Source organism: Camelina sativa, chromosome 7 (assembly GCF_000633955.1).
Source record: "Camelina sativa cultivar DH55 chromosome 7, Cs, whole genome shotgun sequence".
Lineage (NCBI taxonomy): Eukaryota > Viridiplantae > Streptophyta > Magnoliopsida > Brassicales > Brassicaceae > Camelina > Camelina sativa.
The window spans coordinates 29014887-29036800 of NC_025691.1; the positions used below are offsets into that span (position 1 = coordinate 29014887).

Below are 21914 nucleotides of genomic sequence, written 5' to 3' on the forward strand. Positions count from 1 at the left end.
CTTAGTGATGCACATTGAAACTAAGAGAATTACAAATATATGAGAATTTCCAGAAGAAAGGAGTATAGCATATAGAGTAAAACTGTTATAAAGCACAGAGAATCAACAAAACATCGTATAAATCCCGACAAAAAAAGATAGAAAGAGGTCCGATCGATCCTCTGATGCTACAAAAAGTATTAACTGAACAAACCTAAACATTTTTATGCATACACCTTCATTCCTTCTTGCAGATCTCTTTCCTAACACTTTTTTTTCCTTCTTCATTTTCAGCTAGTTTCTCTCTCTCCATGTACAGAACAGATACAACAAATGAATAGCGTGGTCACCTTTTCCTTTTTTTTTCTTTTCTTTTCTTTTCCCGTCGTGTATCCTATATAAGTACCTGGCTTTTGTCTGTCAGTATATGATGACTCTAAGGAGACCGGCCTGAGGCTCAGAATAGTCAAGCCCTTCTTCTTCGAGTAGGTACCGCTGTACAGCAACTGGGAGTCTAGCCGGAGTACGGGAACCCCTTGTGTGGTGGCCGGTACCTACACATATGTAAACATGAAGCCTCTCTAGCGTTGCTCGAGCTGTGCTCCTCAATACACTCAGTTCGTGCTTCAACACCTGAAGAGCTTCACTCACATGTAACCCATGCAAGTCTATCATTCTTTCATTTCCTCTACTGTTTCCTTGACACACCGGGTTCCTGTTTCATTTATTGCTCATAGGCAGGTTAGAACAGAGATACTAACAAGAGTGCTGTTTTTTTCTTTATGGAAATAGCAGTATGTGTTTGGGATAAAAGATTATGTCAGAAGGAGATGCAATGCAGCAAGGTAAAGAAGTCAAACCTCTGGCGGTAAATGGCTTCTTGTGCTTTTCCATGAGCAGCCTTCATTTGCATGTTATGCAACTGTCCCTTGACACTTAGCTCTTTAGCTAATGCCTTATTGCCAACAAGGTATGCTTGCCGTGCCTACGCTCAACCAGAAGCAACATAGAATATTGAGCGTACATGACTAACACAGAAAGATAACACGTTAATAATATGACGTCGAAAGTAATAAAACCGATGAAACCCCCATCATTGATGGAATTGGAAAAGGATTTATAAACTATCATTTTAATTTGAATATAAGACTGGAACTACTTATAATTCACTGCGTGATACACCCAAAGTATTTTTCAAAAAAGAATCTGGAAAATAGAGAGATCACCCTCAAGGTTAGGCCCCATTACACGGCCTTAACATTTAGACAGGTATAGAACCAGATGGAACTTCCCAGTTGCACAAAGCAACATAGCTAGATAGTCCGCAGAAAAAATAGAGGCGACATAAATGGGAAAAAAGTCATTTCTAAGTATATTATACCTGTTCGAAGTATACATTGCGCAGACGTGCATAGTCACGTGCTTCCTCGCGTAAGTCTGAATACATATTCCCTGTTCATTCACATGAAGAAGAGAGCCACAATCACAACATTTTCCAATAAGATAACTGTTCGAAGCAGATGTATTACAAGACTGATATAGTTATCTGTATCAAAAGTAGACATTTACCAACTGCATCCCCGGTTTCCAGCCAGACAGGAGCAGGTCGAGTTTGGGCTCGACTTTGCAGTTTATCAGAATATATACCCCTCCCACGGCCACTTTTGTAAGCACCAGCTGAAGCCTGAGAATTTCTGCTAGAGCCAATAGATGAGTCTGCTGAATCGTTTCGTTCATATTTCCATATACCAGAATCCTGAGATGCTAACTTCCTGACAGCGGAAACATAATCGATTGAACCAGGCTGAGAAACTGATGGTCCCGACTTGAAGAAGAACATGTTATCCTTCTCAGGAGATTGGTAGTGATTTCCAGTTTGTTGCAAATCATCCCCACCAAACTGGGCAGGAATACCATGGCTATTTGAGATGCTTAGAGCAGGAAAATCCATAGGAGTTAGACTAGGAGCAGCATAAGGCTTGGGGCTTATTGTCTGACTCAAGCCACCATCCACTTGTAGCTACAGTTAAGAGATGGAAGTTAACAACAAGATCACTTGAATGAAAGAAACACACATTAAATAGCAAAAAAAACATGATTACACATAACAGCTAATAAAAAGGATCACACCATCCAGTAAATTAAATATATCTGGTACCCTCATAGCCACTCTTAAATAGTTTTGGCACAGATCCTACTCCTTCAAGACATTATGGGCAGCTACCTTCTCTCTGCCAAATGAAGGCATAAGGTTTGCAATATATTTAAATCTTACTGAACCATTTGTTCACAAGGAATAATGGGTTTCATAGCCAGGGAAACAGATTTTTGGCAAACGATTAACGTTTCACAAGATAATTTTTTGGAAAGGCAGAGGGTAGCATATTCCCTATAACATTGTAAGAAGTTGAAACATCAATGAAAGCTATGCCATATATTGATTAGGAGAATGGATACCTCAAGCTGAGTAAGCATCTCAACTGTCAACTGCAAATCACACCCGTTAGCAAAATAAACTTCTGCTAGACTTTCAGCGGCAAAACCGGGGAACTGAGAAGCAAGAAAATCCACAGGGTTCACTTCCATTTCCCCTGGAGTCTCAGTAATCAAGTCGTTAACGAACCCATGACGAGAGTTCCCACTGAAAGGGTTTCTTTCCCTGTCATTCCCAAGAAGCTGCTCGGCATTCATGATTTGCTTATCCCAAGGCTTTGGACTGAGTTGCATGAAATTCGGTCGCTGAGGGTCTTCCCCGAATGAAGAAATGGGAAATCTACTCTTCTCAGCCAAGCTATTACCATTAGCGGTATGCGAAGCTAATCCAGTTTGGTCTGAAAACCCGTATCCTCCAGCAGCAGAAGGAAACTTTTCAGCTTCATTAGCGTTGTCATACAAGGACAAGCTAGCTAGTGACAAACTCCCAGAACCATAAGCATTTTCATCATGAGTCATTAACCCGAAATCTGGAGTTAAATCATCAGGAAGCTGGTTACTCCAGAACTGACGTGCTTCTTCATCAGAGTGATGCGACGCAGATGATTCAGATCGGTCAAGAACACCTTTCCCAACAGAACTAGAGGAAGCTAAAAGTCTAGACGAGGCAGCATCCAAAGAGCTTGTACCTCCAGATGAAGGAGAACGTAGTGTAAAGGGAACAAACTCAGCAGCATGAGGGTTCAAAGTTGTTGGCTTGATACTAGTACCACTTAGCTTTGGATCACTTGATTTCTTGGTTAAGCTCATTATTTCAATAAAATGGTAATAAAAATGCTATCCAGCCAAAGACAAAGAAAGCAAATAACTTTGTGGGAACAAGGAAGACTACAAAACCAAAACCCTGGGAAAAAGAAAGAAGTTTGCTTTTAGAACTCTCAAATTACTCAGAAAAAGAAACCTGCAAAATAGTTTTGCTTTAATCAGCAAAATTTACTCAGATAAGTAAGTAAGCAGCACCTGACGGCAATAGATTAGATACACACGTGTGCGCAGTGTGGACTCTCAATTCATATTACCAACCTAAACAAGAAAAACAAAAAGAAGAAAAAAAGATAACATTTTCAGTGGCTACAAAATTCATAAGTCAAAAGCATTGCAGCTTTTTATTTATGATATGTACAAAACCTACTCACAATTCTTAGCAGCCAAACACATTTTAAGAAAACAAAAACCCCCAAATTTGAAACTCAACTACAAAATTCCTAAATTCTTGAAAAAGTAATTGAATGAAGATATCTGATAAATAATAACTGATACACCCATAAAAAGCAAATCTTTTTTTTTTTTTTTTTTTAAAAAACAAGATTTTTAAGCAAATCCAAGATTTGAGATTCATTCAACCACACAAAAAGAAATTGGCAAAAATCTGCAGAGGTAAGAATACCCTTTTAAGGAAGAGAGAACCTTTTGGGGGAAGAAATAGAAATGGATCCATAGAAGAAGATAACACAAGATCAGAGAGAGACAGAGTTAAAGAAAAAGGTAAAAAAAGGCTGCTGAAAACAAGATAAAGAAGAAGAGAGAGAAAGAGATGAGAAATTTGCAGTTTGGGGTAATCGGAGAGCTAAGTGTTTTGGTTACCTCCCTAGGGATTCGAGTTTGGTGGTAAGCGTCGTCTTTCTTCTACTTCTCTCTCTCTCTCTCTATGGTGTTGTATTGTTTGTTTGGGCCAAGGAGAGGGCTAAAGTAAGCAGCAGTAACACGAGCGAGCACCACAAGATTTTTTATTAAACAAGACACCAAACCTTGCGCCTCTCTCTCTCTCTCGAGATTTGACCTTTTTTTTTTTTCTTTTTTTTTTGGTTTAATGCTCTCTCTCAATCTATCTCCATCTATTAAGCTAATTAATAAAACACTTATTAATCCTTATCATTAGGGGCCTAATTGTAAGTATTTTATAGGCTTTGATTAGTTGCTTTTATTAAACTATTTTTTCCCTCTACAATAGGGGTATTTATTTATTTTTCACTAATCAATAAAGATGAAAGGGACACAAAATTTAGCTAGAAATGTGTGAGTTTGTTAACATAGATCCTTATCAGTTTATCACTCAAGGTTTTGAGTAATTAAACTCATAGAGGAATGAGGAAAAAAAAAAAAAACTTAAATTATGTTAATAACTAGTTTATGATAGATTTGTGAGTTTTTAAAGAAAACTTTACACTAAAACAAATTTAACAAAATGTTAGAATTAAAATTTGAGGTTATTGTTTATTAAGAAATACTCTATACTAGCACCAATTGAACTTTTTCTTCCAGAGTTAGCACATCCACTTGAATGTTCCAAAAGTAGCATTTATTTTATATATTTATTATTATTTCTGTGCTTTTTTTTCTTCACCTCCGATTTCGTTTTTAATACCTTTCGAGAAAAACTCACCTTATCTCATTGCTTTCACCTGACTCCATCACCGGCTGGACTCCATAGTATCTCCCTCTTCATCGTAATCGCCCTTCAATCTTCTCTGTCGGAACTATTTGGATGTTCGAATCATCATTGTCTTCCACCATTTTCTCATTGGAAGCGGTTACAATAACGATGGAGGAAAAAGATCGAAACTTTGACGGGTCAATTTAGAGTCGGAAAGCGTCGTACAGAAATGAAGCTGAACGTGACGGCGAATAGAGTCGCAGCGATGGAACATAAATTGGATCTGCTTCTTAGTTCGCTTTCACTGTCAGAACCGTAAAATTCAAAAATGTCTTCCTAAAAGCTATGAAATCCTTCCTAATTTTTTTAAAAATATGTTTTTAAATCTCTTTATATGTGTTTTGTGTTATTGTATCACATATTATTCCATTAGTGATGTATGATGATTTGATTTTAGATGTTTTACAATAAACGTAGCAAATAAGAATATCCAGCATAATGTTTTAGTAAGACCTTTCTAAACTTCAATGACTCATTCCTAAACAGACTCAAATTTTTTATGAAGGTCATCCTGAAATTCATCATAAATTTAAAAGAATGAGTATTTGAATCTTTTATTTATGATTTGCCTTAATATATTACAAATTACTCTATTTAGTGAGGGATATTGATTTTATTTTACTGTACATCCTGATATTTATCTATACATATAAGGGTAATGATTTGATTGTGTCATCCTAAATATTTATGAAGGCTATCCTGAATTTTATGGAATCGTCCTAAATATTATTGAGTCCTTCCTAAAATAAATGTTATGAAACAAACACCAGTGCAAATCAAAGAGGGCCACAATAGAGGCTTGAGAGAGAGAGAGAGAAAGAAAGGTAGAAACATTTTGATACAGTGAACATCAAATTCAAATTATTTCACAAATGCTCACGCTTAAGCCTCTCACGAACAACCTTGTTAATCCTTTGGGTACTTTACCTTTTCTACACACTAAACATAAACAAAAGAGATAAAAGAATCCATAATCTATTAATCCAGCATGAATTCATCCAGATTACACACATCACGAACCCCAAAAGTATAACTCCGACTTACAAGGAACTGCACATACATCATGTAACTTGGAAAAAGCTCCAGTTACCATTTTCTGCGATAAAAAAAAATCAGTGAATATGTTTTAGGAAATTGTTCATGAATTCTTAACAATGCTTCAAGAATTTCCAAATATGACTAAGAAATAAATCAGTACACGAGCAACAAAGAATAAACAATACAGAAGCAACAATCAATAAGGATGACAACATAGGATAAGTAATAAGAAAACCGAGTTGTCTTATAAAAAAATTGTATTTGGGCAAGGTTCAAATCATATGGCAAACATGATTCAGATTTATCATTAGGTAGCATCTAAATCTAACAACACAAAACAGAAGCTTAACTAATGGAGGCCTATCTCAGCTCCAAAACCAACTCAATAAGCTACAAAGCATACAATTTCAAGACTCACAAAGACACTTATGCTAAACTTGTCCTTAAACGAATTTTAACATATTTTTTTGCAGCTAACAGTAACTCTTCTTTTATTTCTGTAACAAATTCAATTACTAAGAAGGGACAAGACTAGAAAAATCCAAAATACTAATCACAACAAACATAAAATTTACAAATGCAAATCACCCACACATAAACCAACACTAAATCATCTCAAGATCTGCTTTGTTTATGCCCTAACTAATTGATTGAAATATACCGACACTGAAAATCTGGCAATTTAGGTTTCTACTGATTTAAAGAAGTCAAATTCACACACATATAAAAGTTACAATGCTTACAATTTCTACAATAGAAGGAGAGTAACAAGTGAAAATGGATGTAAAGCTTACCTTTAGGAAGACCGATGATGAAATGTGACTCGAAGACGAAGAATCTGATCGAGGAAGAAAAAGAATCGTGAATCCAAAGCGGCAACGAGATATTACCGATGATAGAACAACGAAGATATACCGGTGACGATGTAACAGCGATGAGAGACCGACAAAGCGACGAGAAACCGGAGAAGCTACTGGCAAGAACAAGAGATCGTCATCATATTTTGGTGAGAGACGAGAATGACACAGATGTTTTGAAGGGATATTTTTGTCAATTGGGTTAATGAACAATGTTAAGAATGAAAGGTTATGGGCCTCGTAGTATTTTTAGTCCAAAAAAAAATAACAATAACATTTAGTATAATTATCCACATATTAGATTTTGTGCTAGTTTTGGAACTTTTGATAATGTGTGCTAATTTTGGAACAAAAAGTTAAAATGGTGCTATTTTGAGAATCTCCCTTGTTTATTGGGTCTTTCTTCCCTTAAAACTTTTGTAATTGGGTATTTTTTTATGGTATAGAATTAACATTTTTTGATAAAGCAGAAAGACAATTTTGGTCTTAATTATCTTCCTTCTCCTGTGCTGATGAAAACCCTCGCCTCATCTCTGACGACAACAGTGGCTTCTCACCATCGTGATTCACAAACACTATCTCCTTCACTTACAACACCAACTCCTTGCCTCCAAAACATAAAACCGCTTGTACCTGCTTCATCTTTGATAGTCGGTTCCTCCCACTTTTCAAGTACATTTTTCCTAGCAAGACTATCGATACCTCCAATTATGGATTTCATCCTGGACTTCCAAACCCCATAGTTCCTCACCAGTGACTACTCTTATACTAATTGAAAATGCAAGAGCTATGTGGTTGTGACGATAACACAAAGTGACACAAAGGGATTCAAAACACTCTTTTGATTTATTAGAAAATGTGTTTACAAGGTTTCTTCTTAACACTATTTTGTAATCTCTAAAAGTACTCTTAATCTTAAATCACAACCAAATATAAGATTCTCTCCCAACCCCTTAGCCCTCTTTGAATCTCCTAGTTTTTATTTCTTTAAACTTAAGATTAAATTGTTAGAAATTCTCAACCTTTGAAGTGTTGAGCTCCTCCTAAGCCCCAATCCCCTATTTATACTAATAGGTCTTAGCCATACAACATGCTAATTCCCTATTCTAAGTAAATTGTCAATTTCCTCTTTCCTTATGGGATAGGAAAATCACAATCTTTGTGATGTTTCTTTTATCCCATAAAAGGAAAGTTTTTATGCTTCCAGACTCTTCTCTTTATGCTCATGTCTTCCCTGAACCGCGTAAAGAGATTTCCTTCTATACTTCTTTTTTTGTTTCTATTCAGTTCTGTTGCACCATCTCCTGAACTACTTCAGTCTTAGTACATCACCTATGTTAGTAGATGCATCTTCACTTCCAAACTAGATTTTTTGCAAGTGTTAAAAAAATGAACTGAAAACTTATGAGAACTTTCGGTTCTGAAGCAAAATGTGGACCTCCACCGAAGCCGAATTTGTACCTCCAACGAAACTTTCGTACAACATAGCCTAAAAAAGATTTTCTTATTTCTAGAATATTGATTTATAGTTTAAAAACATTTATTTTAGATTTCTTGTATATAATTTTTAAAAAAATACGTAAAGGAAACTAATCTAAATTAAATTCCATATAATTGGGATATTTAACATCACCTTTCTATCCTTTAAATTTACGGAGAAGGCTTATAATTAAAACTTATAATAGGAAGTGCATTTATAGAGTATCAATGTTGTAAACGAGAAAATGATGTGTTTCAAACGTCATTGTTTTGCTTTGCCCTGGATTCCTTGTAGAGGAGAGAATCTGAATAAGCGATATTCACACGTCTTTGGCCTCTACGGTGATGATGCCTACACTTTTTTATATCAACAAGCTTCTTCGCTTCTTTGTTGTTAACATCACGCTCCCTAATCTCAACTTCTTGGATAGACTCTAAGACCTTAACCACCTCACACATTGTAGGTCTATACTTGGGTTGTTGGCTTAGACATTTGTATGCTAGGGAAGCAGCTACCTGTGCCGCTTCTGTTTTGTACTGGCTCTCGAGCCTCGGGTCGATTATCTGCTCTAGCTTTCGTTGGTCCCTTAACATGGGCCGCATCCATTCCACGAGGCTTTGTTCCCTCCGTGCCCGGGTATTGTCCATCGACCTTTTCCCCGTTATCAGTTCTAACAAAACTACTCCAAAACTATATACATCATTCATCGTCGTTAAGTGACCTACCACACACACACACAAAAAAAACCCATCAAAACATATCTCAAAGAGTTTCGGTTATACCGTTAAATGGTAAAAGGGATTATCAATTCTATATAGTCGGGCGATAGATCGATTACCAGTCATGATATATTCGGGCGCGGCATAACCTTGTGTTCCCATCACTCGAGTTGTTACATGTGTATGTTCGCCTTCAGGTCCATCTTTGGCTAGACCAAAGTCTGATAATTTGGCGTTATAGTTCTGTAAAATCATAAATTACTCGAAATTAGCAATTTGATTTATTACTTGTGGATATAAAACTTAAAGATGAAAAAGAGACACACTTACGGAGTCTAACAATATATTAGAGGTTTTGAAGTCTCTGTAGATGACAGGTTTCTCTGCTTCATGGAGAAAAGCTAAACCTTTGGCGGCTCCAAGGGCTATCTTCATTCTTATTCCCCATGCCATTGCTACGCTATTTCCTATCCAAATTCAAACATTTTTTTACTTAATTATTTTACTCATATTATTAATTAAAGTTGTGTAGAAGCGACAATACTTATAAAAAAAAAATGATGAAGTACAGTTAACGTGAAGCATGAGGTCTTTTCAAAAAAGTTATTGTTATTTGATAATTAAAACGTGAAAATCTTCATGGAGTTTTTTTTCTTCTTTTTTTGATAAAGTCTTTATGGAGTTGTTCTATTAAGTTTCAAGATGCTATTAAAGTATTAATAGAACTATAAAAGGTACAAAAAAGAAAGAAACCAACACAAAAACTTGCAACTCGATCGGGGCCGGGTTAGAACAGATGTTTTTGTTTTTTTGGTATGTATGATGATGATATATATTTATATATATATATTTGTTTTTTTGGTATGTATGATGATATATATATATATATATAAATTAACTAATTAAGTAGATGACGTACTTCTAAAGAGCTGGTTCTCCAAGCTACCCCGAGGCATGTACTCATAAACAAGCACTCTTTGCTCCTCTTCATAACAAAATCCAATCAGCTTAACAAGATGTTTATTACTTAGTTGTCCTAAAAATAGTATCTCCGCCTGCAAATATAAAAAAAAATCTTTAACGTTAATTATATATATATACACTAAAAAAATATGAAAGAAATTTCCACAAAAATCAATTTGGAATATTGTAAAATTAAATGATCCTATTCATAAGCTATTAAGAAGAGAAAAAAAAAACAGAAGAGCAATCTTGAATTCCCTCTATTGTAATTGTATTGCATTAGTTAAACAACAAAAGTAAATTAATTGTTCTTTTAAATAGATAAAAAAAAAGTGATGTCAAAAAAAAAAATATAGATAAAAAAAGTCTTCAACCTAGACAAACACATAAAAAAGAGATAGAAATGTTACCAGCCATTCTCTATGGCCTTGATGGCCATGAAGATCAAGAGCCTTAACAGCAACCGGTTGGGGTTCTAAACCAGGTTTAACCTTATCATCAATAAACCCTTTGTAAACCGGCCCAAACCCTCCTTCGCCTAACATGTTACTTCTGGAGAAATTATGCGTAATCATTCTCAGCTCAGACAACGTGAACAAGCGAAGCTTCTGAGATGTAAAGGAGTGAGATAGATCATCCATGACCGACATGGGCGAGCTTGGATCGCTTATGTCTGATAAAGACAGCCTCTTGAACGCTGGACAAGTTCTTATTTTCATTACAGGTTTCTCCTCTCCTTCGTATTTGCTTGTGTTCTTTGCCTTGTAACACCCCAAGAACAGAGATGTCAATGATGTCTTCTTCTTCTTGATCACTGCCATTTTCTTCTTTCTTTTTGCTTTTTTTTTTTGGGCAAAAAATGGAGAAAGATGGTCTTTTACTCCTTTTGATGTACCTTTTGTAGAGTGCGTAGGTTTAGAAATTAAGGATGTTTTAGTTAACCTACTTGTCTTCAAAGTCCTGTATTTATAGTAGTTGGTGTGTCTTATTCGTACTGACAAGCCTTTGAATTTTCCCATTTATTTATGTATGATAAGTAGTTGCTTTTTATATCTGTTTGTAATATATTTGGGGAATATATACTCTATTTATTTTGTTCTAAGCTCAAGGCTGGTATATTTCTCAGGAGAAACACGATTCATTGTTCTCATAACCTCCCATCACTTTTTCTTGGGAAATAATGCAAATTGCATATTTTTATCATAACATTTTTAAGAATATCAATATCTTCAAGTGAGTGAACGTGTTTTCACAATAATATTTGTTTTAAATCCATTTAATTGTACTTATAAGCTAGACTTCATCTTACAAAAGTCTACGGATCCGACTAAATAATTTTGCATATATTTTGAATGAATTAAAAAAGTGTATCTCTACATTCCACTAATACGATCTCTCGTTTCAAAAGACTTGGTTTATTATATTTGTCTAATAGTTTTTGTTCTAATAATTTAGTTAATTTTTAAAATGGTTAGGTGAATTAAAAAGGTGTCTCTCTACATTCCACTAATTCGATTTCTCCTCTCAAAAGGCTTTTTTAGTTCTCTCTTTTTGTTATGAGAATATAAGCAATTTAAAAATAGCTGGTATATATTTTCGGCTGGCAAATATATAAATTATACACAAAGAATATATGATTCGCCTTGTTGAAAGGAGAATGAGATGATTGGGACATAATTGGATGTCCGTTGACTTTATTTCTTCGATGATTAGAATTTATAGAAGTAAAGAGGCAAACAAACAAATTTGTACCATACATTGATTTTATTACTCTTAACTAATCAATTTATGCAATAACTAATGGTCGGTTGGTCTTCAGGTAGGTAACATAATAGTTCTTGTCGATAGAACTCATCAGTATTGTTAAATCTAGGATTCACAAAATGAATTTGTATGAGTGGGGAACAAATTCACTTAAGATCTCTCTCTAAAAACTGGATTAAAGCTAGAAAATAAAGAGGGGTTTTGATCTCTTGAAAAAGAAATTAGAGTTTTTTTCTCAAGAACAATGAAGAATTAGGGTTTTTGTATTAATTGCTGGATGTTTACAATGAAGGAGCTTTCCCCTCTTTATACTTTCTCTAGATTACAAACAATATTAATTTTCCCTATAATTCGAACTAAAATAAGGAAAGTTGTTTCTTCTCTTCAAATCGGCCACCAGGCGAATTGGGAAGTCGGCTTATCTTTAGGCTGGGCCGCCTTCTTCCGAACATGCCTCAAATAAACGTTAAGTGGATATTAACCGGATTCCCAGTTAATTAATTGAATTGTCTTTCCGGTTTAGATCGGTATGTTGGGGGTGCTAAATCCCGCACCAACAAGTATCAAACTATCAGTTTTATGTGCATGCATATTGATATTGTGTACATGTACAAAACACACTCGTAGGTATTTTACATATTGTGTACTGACAAATGGCAATACAATATGTGATTTAATGCAAGCAAACTCGTAACCTTTGCTCTAGTTAAACTATTTTTTTTACACGTAAGAGAAGTGATCCATAAGTCATTGCAGGAGCTTCGGACCCAAATTGCTTTACTGGAATTTGAGACAATCTCATGGTAAAACAAATTAAAGGGCACATGAATCCTGATGTGTTAAAAAAAAAGAAAGAATCCTGATGTGTTTTGATTCTGGTTCTCTCGGTCCAATCTTTCGATTTACTCACTTCATTAACCGCTGCAATATGGGCTGAGTTCGAGTTTGGCCCGTTAGGTCTTAAAATCCAAATAAATATAAACAATAACTTATGTGTCAGGATTCTTATGTGTATCGTCCACAAATCGATATTGCTTTGGCTAAATCAGCATGTGTCTCAGCTGACTAGCAATAGATTCATCAAAATACTGAAAGATTAATCATGTCAACGTAGAATGCTAGTTATAATTTTTCTAAAAATCAAATTATAAAACCTTGAAAAAAAATATTCATAAAACATCATATGTTAAATTATAAAAGAAAAAATTAAAGATAATTTTGCGCCATCTTTTCTTCATCTATGCATTTTCAGTTACCTGTTCTTGAGTTTTGCTTAAGATTTTTTTGTAATCTGTCGCGGGCGATTAACCTATAAAACATTACATGCAATTATATATCTATTAATTCGACGACATGGATAACCTGAGGATATAAGTGCATTGCATCCGTTTAAAACCAAACCAAGATACTTCAGTGTAGTAATTTAAAATTAACAACTAAATTGACGAGTAGTTCGTCGAATGCATGAACGTACACGTACAATAATTGGATAGTTTCATTATCGCGGAACTATCGGGGAATTGTGACTAGTCACCAGCCGCCACATGAATTCATTTTCCGGATTAAACTATTTAGCCTACGTTATTGTTTAAGCTTAGTAAGATTTATTCTGTGAATGTAGCCGTTGTAATATGGTAGACAAGATCGTCCATATAAAGATACTGTTTTTCATTTCTAAATTAGTTAGTTGGTGACTTCCGCTATTTTGTATTGTTGTTTAGTAGCTCGAAAAAAACAATTAAAAAAAAACTCAACGATAAAATTAAAGTAAAACTTTTGAAATTTGCAAAATACAGTATAATTTATACAGTAGTTATTGAGAGAAAAAAAGAGTCTAATGTATTTTAACAAGAAAATATAAGATGTTTTGAAATTAACACAGTTGAAATTTTGAGTGGTGTTCCATGATGTAGTATATTTCACTCAATTACTATATTGAACCTTAATTCGCATTGTTTAACACAAAAATGCTTAATTTAAGCTAAAAGTGATATGTTGTTAGCAGTCATATGAATTAATAACTTTTAAAATCAAGTTATATATAATCAGATATTAAATAAAAAAAAATTCATTAGCACACAGTATTAAACTAGTTACTTGTCTAGTTTTTTTTCATATATTTTATATATGGTATTAAACTGAGACCATATCCGTGCTAGAGCACATGTTGAAATTTCTTTTATTTATATTGTAATTTTTATATAAAATATAATGTATGTGATTGTTTTTAAAAGTTATTGTGAATAAAATATTATGCAATAAAATCATATGCTAAATATGAATACTTGAATTCTTTTTGAGATTTCTTATGATTGTTCCGCTGATTAGCCTAAATTTTTTGAAATTTATCAAATCAATCATAATAAACATTATTTATGTTATTTTGATATATAGTTGCTAGTATAATCGAAAATCACTCTTAATCTGTGGAAGAGTGATTAATATTTGAGATTTTGTTGTCTATATATGGTTAATTAAATATTCTGTGGAGATTTTATTTTACTTTTTTGGAATATTTTTTTTAAGAAGATCTGAAATCGAGATTTAACTAATAGTTACAATCCATATAACCTATAGCATATCAAATAATCAAATCATTAATCTTATAACACATATTATATAGTCTAAAAAAAATGTTGTGTACTTCCATTTTATTAGATAGGGGATATGAAATTCAGACCATACGAGATTTGCATGCTGCTATATCATACCATCACATCGAACATTGTATATGCTAAGCATACAATTTTCTTTGTTCTCATAAACTAAGATTTATACGGATAGCTTTAGAAGAGACCAAACTCTCTTGTTACACATCTCCGAGTTAATTACTCGATTCTTTATTAAAATGATATTCGCTATTGACCTTTACCAAATACGAATTTTCTTCTTTTACATCATCAAAACGACAGGACAACAAGAACATACTTTCAGACAAATCAAGACAATCAATCTAATACAACTTGTGCCATTAGTGTTTTACTCCTCCCTCAAAGCTGCATGCTTAGAAAGTATTTTGATTCACAACAGTTAAACATTACCGGCGTAGTAAATCTACCCAATTGCCTTCTTCTAAAACTCAGAGGCCGTTGGATGTCTAACAGGTAACTGATTTCAACATCTCTTTATGATTCCCACCACTTTCCTACCAATCTCCTCCTTTGTCTGCTCAGACACCGGAACATCTCCAATGTACATACCAAAAAATGCCCCTGCAATGTTTGCAAATCTCAGCCCTTGGACTTGGAATGCAAACAAGAGCATGAAAAAAAAATAAATAAATAAATAAAAAAGAACTAACTGCAAAGGTCCTTGCTTCGGACAGCTCCAATCAGGTTACCGCCAACTGCAAATGTTTACCATACTCAGGTGACGTATACAATATAAAGTACATAGAGAAGGAAGCTTCATACTGTACACAGAACTCGCAATCAGAGTTTCCCTAGCTAGTGTAATAATTACTCACTCTCTGTGATTAGTTGTCCATCTGCTGTTCGTCGAAAGTCTATTATTGTTCCCTGCAAATGAGCGAGCCACTAAAATGAGCCATATTCCTCTACGTGTATGTATAATGTAAAGTGTAAGCCGATTGGTACCGCGGGTATAGGAATGTCTTGTGTGAAAAATGAACCAAAATCATTCAAGCAATTGAAATCAGTTTTTGGATTTGCCTGAAATAAAAATGGAGAAGCTTACGATATGCAAAATGTAAGTCACAACAATGCTTATCAGAGTATACAATACTTTTGCTTATCGGTGTATAATTTACCTTCACCAAACGAGCACGCAGAGATTTCTCAAAAACACTGGAAAAATAGACAAACAAGGGAAGATATTATTTTGCCATCTATCTCAGTCAGTGTTATGCGCCTCAAATCATCCGCTAGACTAAAATAAAACAAAATTTAAATCTGAGAATCAATAATGGAACTTCCACTTACTCTCTCACAGTATTGATCTTCAAGCCATTGTAGTTAACCACAAGCCTCACACTCATAACAATATCCTCCCTGAAAAACTCAAGTAAAAAGACTTTCAGAAGAAATGTGGAAATAGAGACACCTCATATTAGAGTTCAGACCAATAAAACTTCTGTCAAGAAGTGATTACTATGAATCAAAGCTATATAATACCTAAGAAGGTCTTTGTATAATTCGTCGCATTTATCCAGTTTGCTCGCTGGAACCGAGGCGTACTTTGACCCTAGCTTCTGGCAGACCGAGGAAGGATGAACATCTAATTTCAGAGAAGTTGTAGTTAGAAGCAAAATATGAAAGAAGGTTCAATAAACATTAGAAAGAAGATACAAAGCTAGAATGAACTTACAAAAACCAAATGCATATACTTTTAGAGATTTAATTCTGATAATTTTCATTGTCCGAGATCCAGTTGCAACAAGCACCTTAAATTGTGATGAATTCCAAAATGTATCAAAATTTCGAAACTCAAAATCTCTTCTTTGGTAACAACTGTGATAAGATACTCTAGCATAAAGGTTGTAACAACAAAGAGTAACAAGTAACTGAGGAAGAAAAGCTAAAAAGAACCTCAGAATTAGAACGTGAAGCATTTTTCTTGAGCAGCATAGGGAATTCGATCCCTGTACGAGGCTCTATCGTTTCTCTAGTCCAGTCCAACTTTTGAAAACTCAAACCACTAAATTCCTCATGTCCAACCTGACAAGTCCTATTTTTGGTATTCTCCGGAGGTTGAACACCATCACCACTCCCTAGTCCTAGTGGCAGAGCAAGTCCATATGCAGACCTAATAAACAAAATCACAATCAGAAAATGCCCCGAAAGATAGTCTAAGTAGTGATAAAAACTTACATGACATTGAAAGAAGGTACCAACGCAGCAGCCAAGGAGAGCACAGAACAAGAATGAAGCCTCTCAGCTTCATTAACAAAGTGGTGAACAATAGTGAATTTAGAAATGTTTCGAAACAAGACAGTACTGTTTATAACATCTTTTGATCCATAGCTCATAAGATTCTTGGAAGAATCAAAGCTGTTGTTACAACATTGATGATTCAAGTTGTTGTTACATAGTACTTCCTTTTGCAAGTTGCCATGGGAAAACAAACAAAGCAAAGCTCCTGTAAACTTGGAGATGCAACTAAAAGCTTCAAAGGCAAAGCTTCCTGGCATTTGTAATTGCGAAAACAACTCGTGCGGCTTTGGTAAAACCGCATTTGGATCCATATATCAACGTTCCAAAGATTTCTTCTGCAAGAAGACCATAAAAATCAAAGGTTTTGCTTAAACAAGAAAAGATCAAATCGAAACTTAAAAAAAAAATTAAAAAGCCGAATCAACAACAAACAATCATGAACTATATAAGTAATGGGTTCTTCTGTAACGTAGCCAATATCAACAATAAAGAGGCGAGTGATTACAACATACCAAGATTGCACCGGAAACGAAGAATCAATCAATAAAGTTTTTTTTTTGGGTGGGTTTCTTTGTTTGTGTGTTGTTTTTGGGATCTCTATTGACGAAACGAAGGAGACGAAGAAGAAGGAATGGAATATTCTTTGGCTTAAGAACACAAACGACGGCGAAGAATGAATGAATGAATGATGCTTCCTCTGGGGAAAAAAAAGTTCAATTTCAGGGTTCTTCAATGCAATTATTTAAAATTTTTTAATTAAAAACGTTCGCTGTTCTGAAATCACGGTGGAGCCCATATGTTTTAACTATATTTCAGTTTTGTCATCGTATATAATATATGTTCAGTTTCAACCCCTCTACCTTTTTAGTATTGAGTATTATCAGTTTTTAACGTGCCAATTTTTTCATGTTGAGAAGTTCCGACACTAATGGTAACTACTAATGGGAGTTTACTGCGTATGACTGACTGTGTTGGAGATGGGTTGTGCTGTGCACCCACATTGAGAAACAAGAATGTTAACCAAAAACATTGAGGATATAGAAGAAATAGTTGGAGCCATCGAGAAACAATCCAATTTTCGAATCGGCAAGTTTTTTTTTTCTTGTCCCGATAGATGAATTACACAGGTCGTCATTGAATTTTTCTTATATAAAAAAGGAGAGGTAAATTTACTTGAGAGTTATATAGTAATAAATAATAATAAGGTCATAAAAGGCCAGCCTCCAATAGATTTCTCCTTCTTAGCGTCTCATCTACAAGCTTGAACGTTTTCTTTACAAGCTTCTGGTCCAAAGCCGTCGTCCTGTAGATTTTGAATACCCTGTCCACTCTATCCGGCGCCGTGTTCTGGTAATATAATTCCTCAAACTTCTTCTTTACAAACCTTTTTTTATTTCATCCAAGTCCCAAAAAACAGATGAAATATAAAAAATCACAAGGTCAAAATTACAGTAACAATTTAGTATATCAGTAGTTTGGGGGACGAGCTTACTCGTATGCATGCTCGATCTCTTGTTTCCCACTTGAAACTGGTTGGTAATCTCTGAACCACTCGCAGACGTTCAACGGAACCTATGCACATCGAATAAGAAATTTTTTATTAAACCACAAGACTTGCTTGCCTATATCTAAACATATAAACCTATGCTTCAGTTCTTACGTCTAGAACCTTCTTCTCAAATATGTCAAACTTGTTCAAGAACAGCATGAAGGATGTTTTCTGCGTAAGAGAACCAAATTTTTTGTAAACCACCCATCTCAAGAAAACCCAAAGGATATAAAGAAAACAACAAAAACCTCGAAACAGGGCTGTTTCAGAACCCAGTCGAATAATTCCTTGGTCTCCATCATCCTGTTTTTCTGCTCGTCCTCAAAGAGCGTTTGGTCGTACCTATGATCAAAACTCTCGGTTGTGATATATGATTATATGTGAACAGCGCAAAGATACCTTCTAATTTATAATAACACGAGCGAGCTTACTCGCTGATGGCAGCACAAAATATCACAGCAGTTACACCTTCAAACAGATGAATCCATTTCCTCCTCTCATTTCTCTGTCCACCCACGTCAAATAACCGGTAGACTTCACCACTTTTCTTATTCTCTCCCACAGGGCTGCAAAAATCAAGCGTTTACTACTCATATATACCATAGCTGAATCCGTCTTCTATAAAGGCTTATTGAAAGTACATTCACGTCGACAACAAATTTGATACTGGTCTAGAAGTCAGTATGATTCTGTTAGTACATTAAAAAAAATGACAATCATAGGATCCAAACTAGTGAACAGTTTTATTCAATTTACACATCACAAAGACTCTTTATTAACGAGAGAATCTACACTCCAATTTACAATGCGAGAAACTCTAGAATCCCACCATGATTTTACACTGCTAGCTCTCTAGCTAATTGCCGGATGATTGTTCCTAAGCTGTCAACACAGCTACAGTTGACAACAAACCGCCTAGGCTAATTATAAAGCTTGTGCACCAGACTAAAAGCTTAGGACATATCAAACAGTTTCTCACCCTATTAACAAAGCCTGTGACCTGACTTGCATAAAAAATGCCCTATTAAACAGGCAGAAAGGTAAAATACAGAGTAGTTGGCACCTGAACTGTATTTCCACGACACCAGTTGTACGAACTCTTGCATAGAGAATGTCCTCCTGAAACACCAACATAGAAAAACTGCACCAATGAGGACACATTACGGAAGACACATGGTCACAGAAAATGCAGATTGACCCTAGAAGATGTGTTGTTTGGAAGCTCTTAAAACTAAATATATATATATATATATATATATATATATATATATATATATATATATATACAGAAAGAAAAAAGGTTTTTGGTAAAAAGACAAACTAGTTGTCTAATACAAAGTACAAACTCATGCGTCGAAGTTACTAATTAGCATGACCAGCAAAATACATTTTACTGAATCTTAAAGTATACATTATAGTCATGATATCGTATTCATCGTACTAAACACAATTCGATTGATTTAGGTTTAATATTGGTTAAAGGCCCAAACATCTGTCACTCACAAGCTCATGCTTGGAACCTAAACGACTAGCAAAATAAAGCATTTAGTCTGACAAAAATGAATGCATAAACATGTACCGTACTTTGATGTATATATAAAAAAAACATCGACTGTAAAAACAAAACCATATATGTTTTTGTTACCTTACCTTATGCAANCCCAATGTTTTCAACAAATAGTGATACTTGGGCTATACCTTTGTTGGTATATAATTTATATCTGATAGTCTCTTCAAGTTCTCCATCAGATATTTCGTACAATCAGGAACTTGAAGTTCATTACCACGAGCACATGTTTCCTACAAAATGAAAAATCCGGACATTCACATAAAAGTGCAAACCAAGATAGAAGAATTTAAATCATGTATTCAACTTGGGAGTGCAGCAGTAAACAAAATGTACAACCACACACAAACAAACCTGGATTGCAGGATCCTTCCATAGTGTTTCTATTCCCTCAGCGAGGTCCTTGGTAAGACGTGGATAGTCTAACCTACCACCAATCTCAGATAGCTTCTCCCCAATTTCCTGATATTAGGATAATAAGTCGAGAGCCAAAAGATAATGTACTTTACAATACTCAAAACTCTAACAAAAGATAGCTCAAGTGACCTAAGAATTTGACCACTTACAATACTTTCAGATGATAATATATATTTTGCAGAATCTGTTTCATTTTGAGCAAACTCCTTTGTTCCATCATGCAATAACTGTTCAACAATATAGAGTAGCTGATAAGCTACATGTACAACATACTAAGATCAACATGTGACCAAAAAATGAATTATTAATATATAAAAAAAAGTTAATCGAAAGAACTCGAAAACGCCACCAATTAAAAGTATAAACCCAACAAAGCCATTTCAAAATACTGCATACTTTTATAGTTTGGTAGACATTGGCATGGATCACTGGAACATAGCTTTTTAGTTCCCCTTCATCAAATCCCGTTTGAAAGAGGAGTTTTATCTGCAAATGTAGTAAGTTCTATTAACACAATTCATAAATAGATTTCAAGCAATAGACTACAACCAATTTTCCTTGTGACTTGCCTGCTTAAAAATTGAGATTTTCCAGATTCACCAGCACCTTTTTTACAGGAAGATCGGTCAAGAAGTTAGTGTAAACTCGCAAGTTAACAAAATACAGAAGGCGCAAAACTTCAGAGAAGTAGATATAAAGAAAAAGGTTTACACAAAGCAAGAAAGTCTAATGCAACAGCAGATCACTCTCCAAGGAGTTAACAAAATTTTACTCTATCAACATTGCTTCTATCCGCGCTAATAGATTGTCCGTGATTGTATATTAGCAAGAGATCACATACCAAGTAGCAGAAGCTTCCGAATATGCTTTTCAGCCTTTGCTTCTTGCTGTATCCGTCTTTCGATCTCAGCAGCCTGTAGATTTAAACAAACCATGTGAACACTTGAATTATCAGAACTAATGCTCACATACATAGAATCAAATAGTGTTTACAAGAGCCAAGAGCTACTGATGTGAACCTGTGTATCCTCTTCAGTATCTTCAGTATGATGTCGACTTCTGCTGCAGAGTAAGCCCATGATTGTTTCTATATCCCCACAGGTATAAGCCGCATGAAAGTCGAAAAAAAAAATATAAAGGCCCACAGCTAACAACAAAAATCTTGAGCTTTCCAGCTACAGTTGCCTCTCATAACAGAACAATGCTCACACCTAGTAGTAATGAAACCATACACTTATAAATCCTTCAACATTCATGAATTCATGATCATACATACATAAAGTTTCACAAACCAAAAATGTTCAAAGAATGCAAGTCTCAAAAAAAAAAAAAAAAAAGCAAAAAACTTTACAATTTATTGGATTAGTACCTTTGAAATGAAACAAGTTCAGTAGCATACACCAATAACAAAATTCGAACTAGCTAACTGTGAGAAAGCAAATCAAGTCACATTTCCACTACTATAATCAGATCCAAAAAAAAAACAGAAAATTTCTCACTTTTAATCTACAGCAACGACGAACTAATCTACAAACAAAACCCTAATCTTGGAAGAAACAAAAAAAAAACCCAATTTGAAACGAAATACAAAATAAATAAATAAAAAAAACAGAACCAGGAGGACGAGGATAAGATCTGAGTAATAAAACCAAAAAAAAAAAACAAACTTTTACAAAACCCAGAAGAGCAAATTTGGGGGAAAAAGGAAAAGAAGAAGTCACCTGAAGAAGGAGTGAAAAGAAAGTGAAGACTGGGGGGGGGG

The 21914-nt window shown here is 34.7% G+C and overlaps 4 protein-coding genes across 6 annotated transcripts; all 4 read right to left on the reverse strand.

The window, feature by feature from the left end:
* Window positions 66-4191, reverse strand: LOC104703156 (polyadenylate-binding protein-interacting protein 7-like). 3 transcript variants are annotated; one of them, XM_010419112.2, is made up of 7 exons: window positions 3880-4191; window positions 3433-3495; window positions 2437-3316; window positions 1549-1999; window positions 1361-1431; window positions 840-964; window positions 66-694 (listed from the first exon to the last, which is right to left on the reverse strand). In XM_010419112.2, exons 3-7 carry the CDS (start codon window positions 3220-3222, stop codon window positions 400-402), a joined length of 1728 nt encoding a protein of 575 aa, XP_010417414.1. In that variant the 5' UTR covers window positions 3223-3316; window positions 3433-3495; window positions 3880-4191; the 3' UTR covers window positions 66-399. The 3 variants fall into 3 exon arrangements, with proteins under 3 accessions (XP_010417414.1, XP_010417415.1, XP_010417416.1); XM_010419113.2 differs by having other exon boundaries at window positions 352-694; window positions 4057-4191; XM_010419114.2 differs by having other exon boundaries at window positions 352-694; window positions 3860-4191.
* On the reverse strand, window positions 8392-10877 carry LOC104703157 (serine/threonine-protein kinase At5g01020-like). The gene is made up of 5 exons (XM_010419115.1): window positions 10374-10877; window positions 9920-10055; window positions 9331-9467; window positions 9120-9243; window positions 8392-9002 (listed from the first exon to the last, which is right to left on the reverse strand). The coding sequence occupies exons 1-5, from the start codon at window positions 10782-10784 to the stop codon at window positions 8536-8538; spliced, it is 1275 nt and encodes a 424-aa protein (XP_010417417.1). The 5' UTR covers window positions 10785-10877; the 3' UTR covers window positions 8392-8535.
* Window positions 14551-17314, reverse strand: LOC104703158 (fatty-acid-binding protein 2-like). The gene is made up of 11 exons (XM_010419116.2): window positions 17132-17314; window positions 16557-16954; window positions 16275-16491; window positions 16054-16129; window positions 15861-15963; window positions 15669-15737; window positions 15497-15533; window positions 15324-15398; window positions 15194-15245; window positions 15029-15073; window positions 14551-14939 (listed from the first exon to the last, which is right to left on the reverse strand). The coding sequence occupies exons 2-11, from the start codon at window positions 16928-16930 to the stop codon at window positions 14842-14844; spliced, it is 1146 nt and encodes a 381-aa protein (XP_010417418.1). The 5' UTR covers window positions 16931-16954; window positions 17132-17314; the 3' UTR covers window positions 14551-14841.
* On the reverse strand, window positions 17667-21914 carry LOC104703159 (guanine nucleotide-binding protein alpha-1 subunit). Its single transcript, XM_010419117.1, has 14 exons — window positions 21874-21914; window positions 21172-21363; window positions 20994-21066; window positions 20718-20758; window positions 20549-20638; window positions 20302-20379; window positions 20090-20197; window positions 19867-19968; window positions 19232-19287; window positions 18600-18734; window positions 18417-18510; window positions 18280-18339; window positions 18112-18191; window positions 17667-18003 (listed from the first exon to the last, which is right to left on the reverse strand). Exons 2-14 carry the CDS (start codon window positions 21229-21231, stop codon window positions 17826-17828), a joined length of 1155 nt encoding a protein of 384 aa, XP_010417419.1. The 5' UTR covers window positions 21232-21363; window positions 21874-21914; the 3' UTR covers window positions 17667-17825.

Excerpts from the sequence above, each read along its gene's own strand:
- LOC104703156 (XM_010419112.2), bottom strand. The coding sequence starts at position 3,222 with ATGAGCTTAACCAAGAAATCAAGTGATCCAAAGCTAAGTGGTACTAGT. Across the intron at positions 1,432-1,548 it reads GGAAACCGGGGATGCAGTTG|GGAATATGTATTCAGACTTA; the intron begins GTAAATGTCTAC and ends GTGAATGAACAG. Across the intron at positions 695-839 it reads GAAGCCATTTACCGCCAGAG|GAACCCGGTGTGTCAAGGAA; the intron begins GTTTGACTTCTT and ends TAAATGAAACAG.
- LOC104703157 (XM_010419115.1), bottom strand. The coding sequence starts at position 10,784 with ATGGCAGTGATCAAGAAGAAGAAGACATCATTGACATCTCTGTTCTTG. Across the intron at positions 10,056-10,373 it reads AAGGCCATAGAGAATGGCTG|GCGGAGATACTATTTTTAGG; the intron begins GTAACATTTCTA and ends TTATATTTGCAG. Across the intron at positions 9,003-9,119 it reads GCCCGAATATATCATGACTG|GTCACTTAACGACGATGAAT; the intron begins GTAATCGATCTA and ends TGTGTGTGGTAG.
- LOC104703158 (XM_010419116.2), bottom strand. The coding sequence starts at position 16,930 with ATGGATCCAAATGCGGTTTTACCAAAGCCGCACGAGTTGTTTTCGCAA. Across the intron at positions 15,399-15,496 it reads TGCGTGCTCGTTTGGTGAAG|GCAAATCCAAAAACTGATTT; the intron begins GTAAATTATACA and ends TTTTTATTTCAG. Across the intron at positions 14,940-15,028 it reads CCGAAGCAAGGACCTTTGCA|GGGCATTTTTTGGTATGTAC; the intron begins GTTAGTTCTTTT and ends CAAACATTGCAG.
- LOC104703159 (XM_010419117.1), bottom strand. The coding sequence starts at position 21,231 with ATGGGCTTACTCTGCAGCAGAAGTCGACATCATACTGAAGATACTGAA. Across the intron at positions 19,969-20,089 it reads GGAAGGATCCTGCAATCCAG|GAAACATGTGCTCGTGGTAA; the intron begins GTTTGTTTGTGT and ends TTCATTTTGTAG. Across the intron at positions 18,192-18,279 it reads TTGAGAAGAAGGTTCTAGAC|GTTCCGTTGAACGTCTGCGA; the intron begins GTAAGAACTGAA and ends CGATGTGCATAG.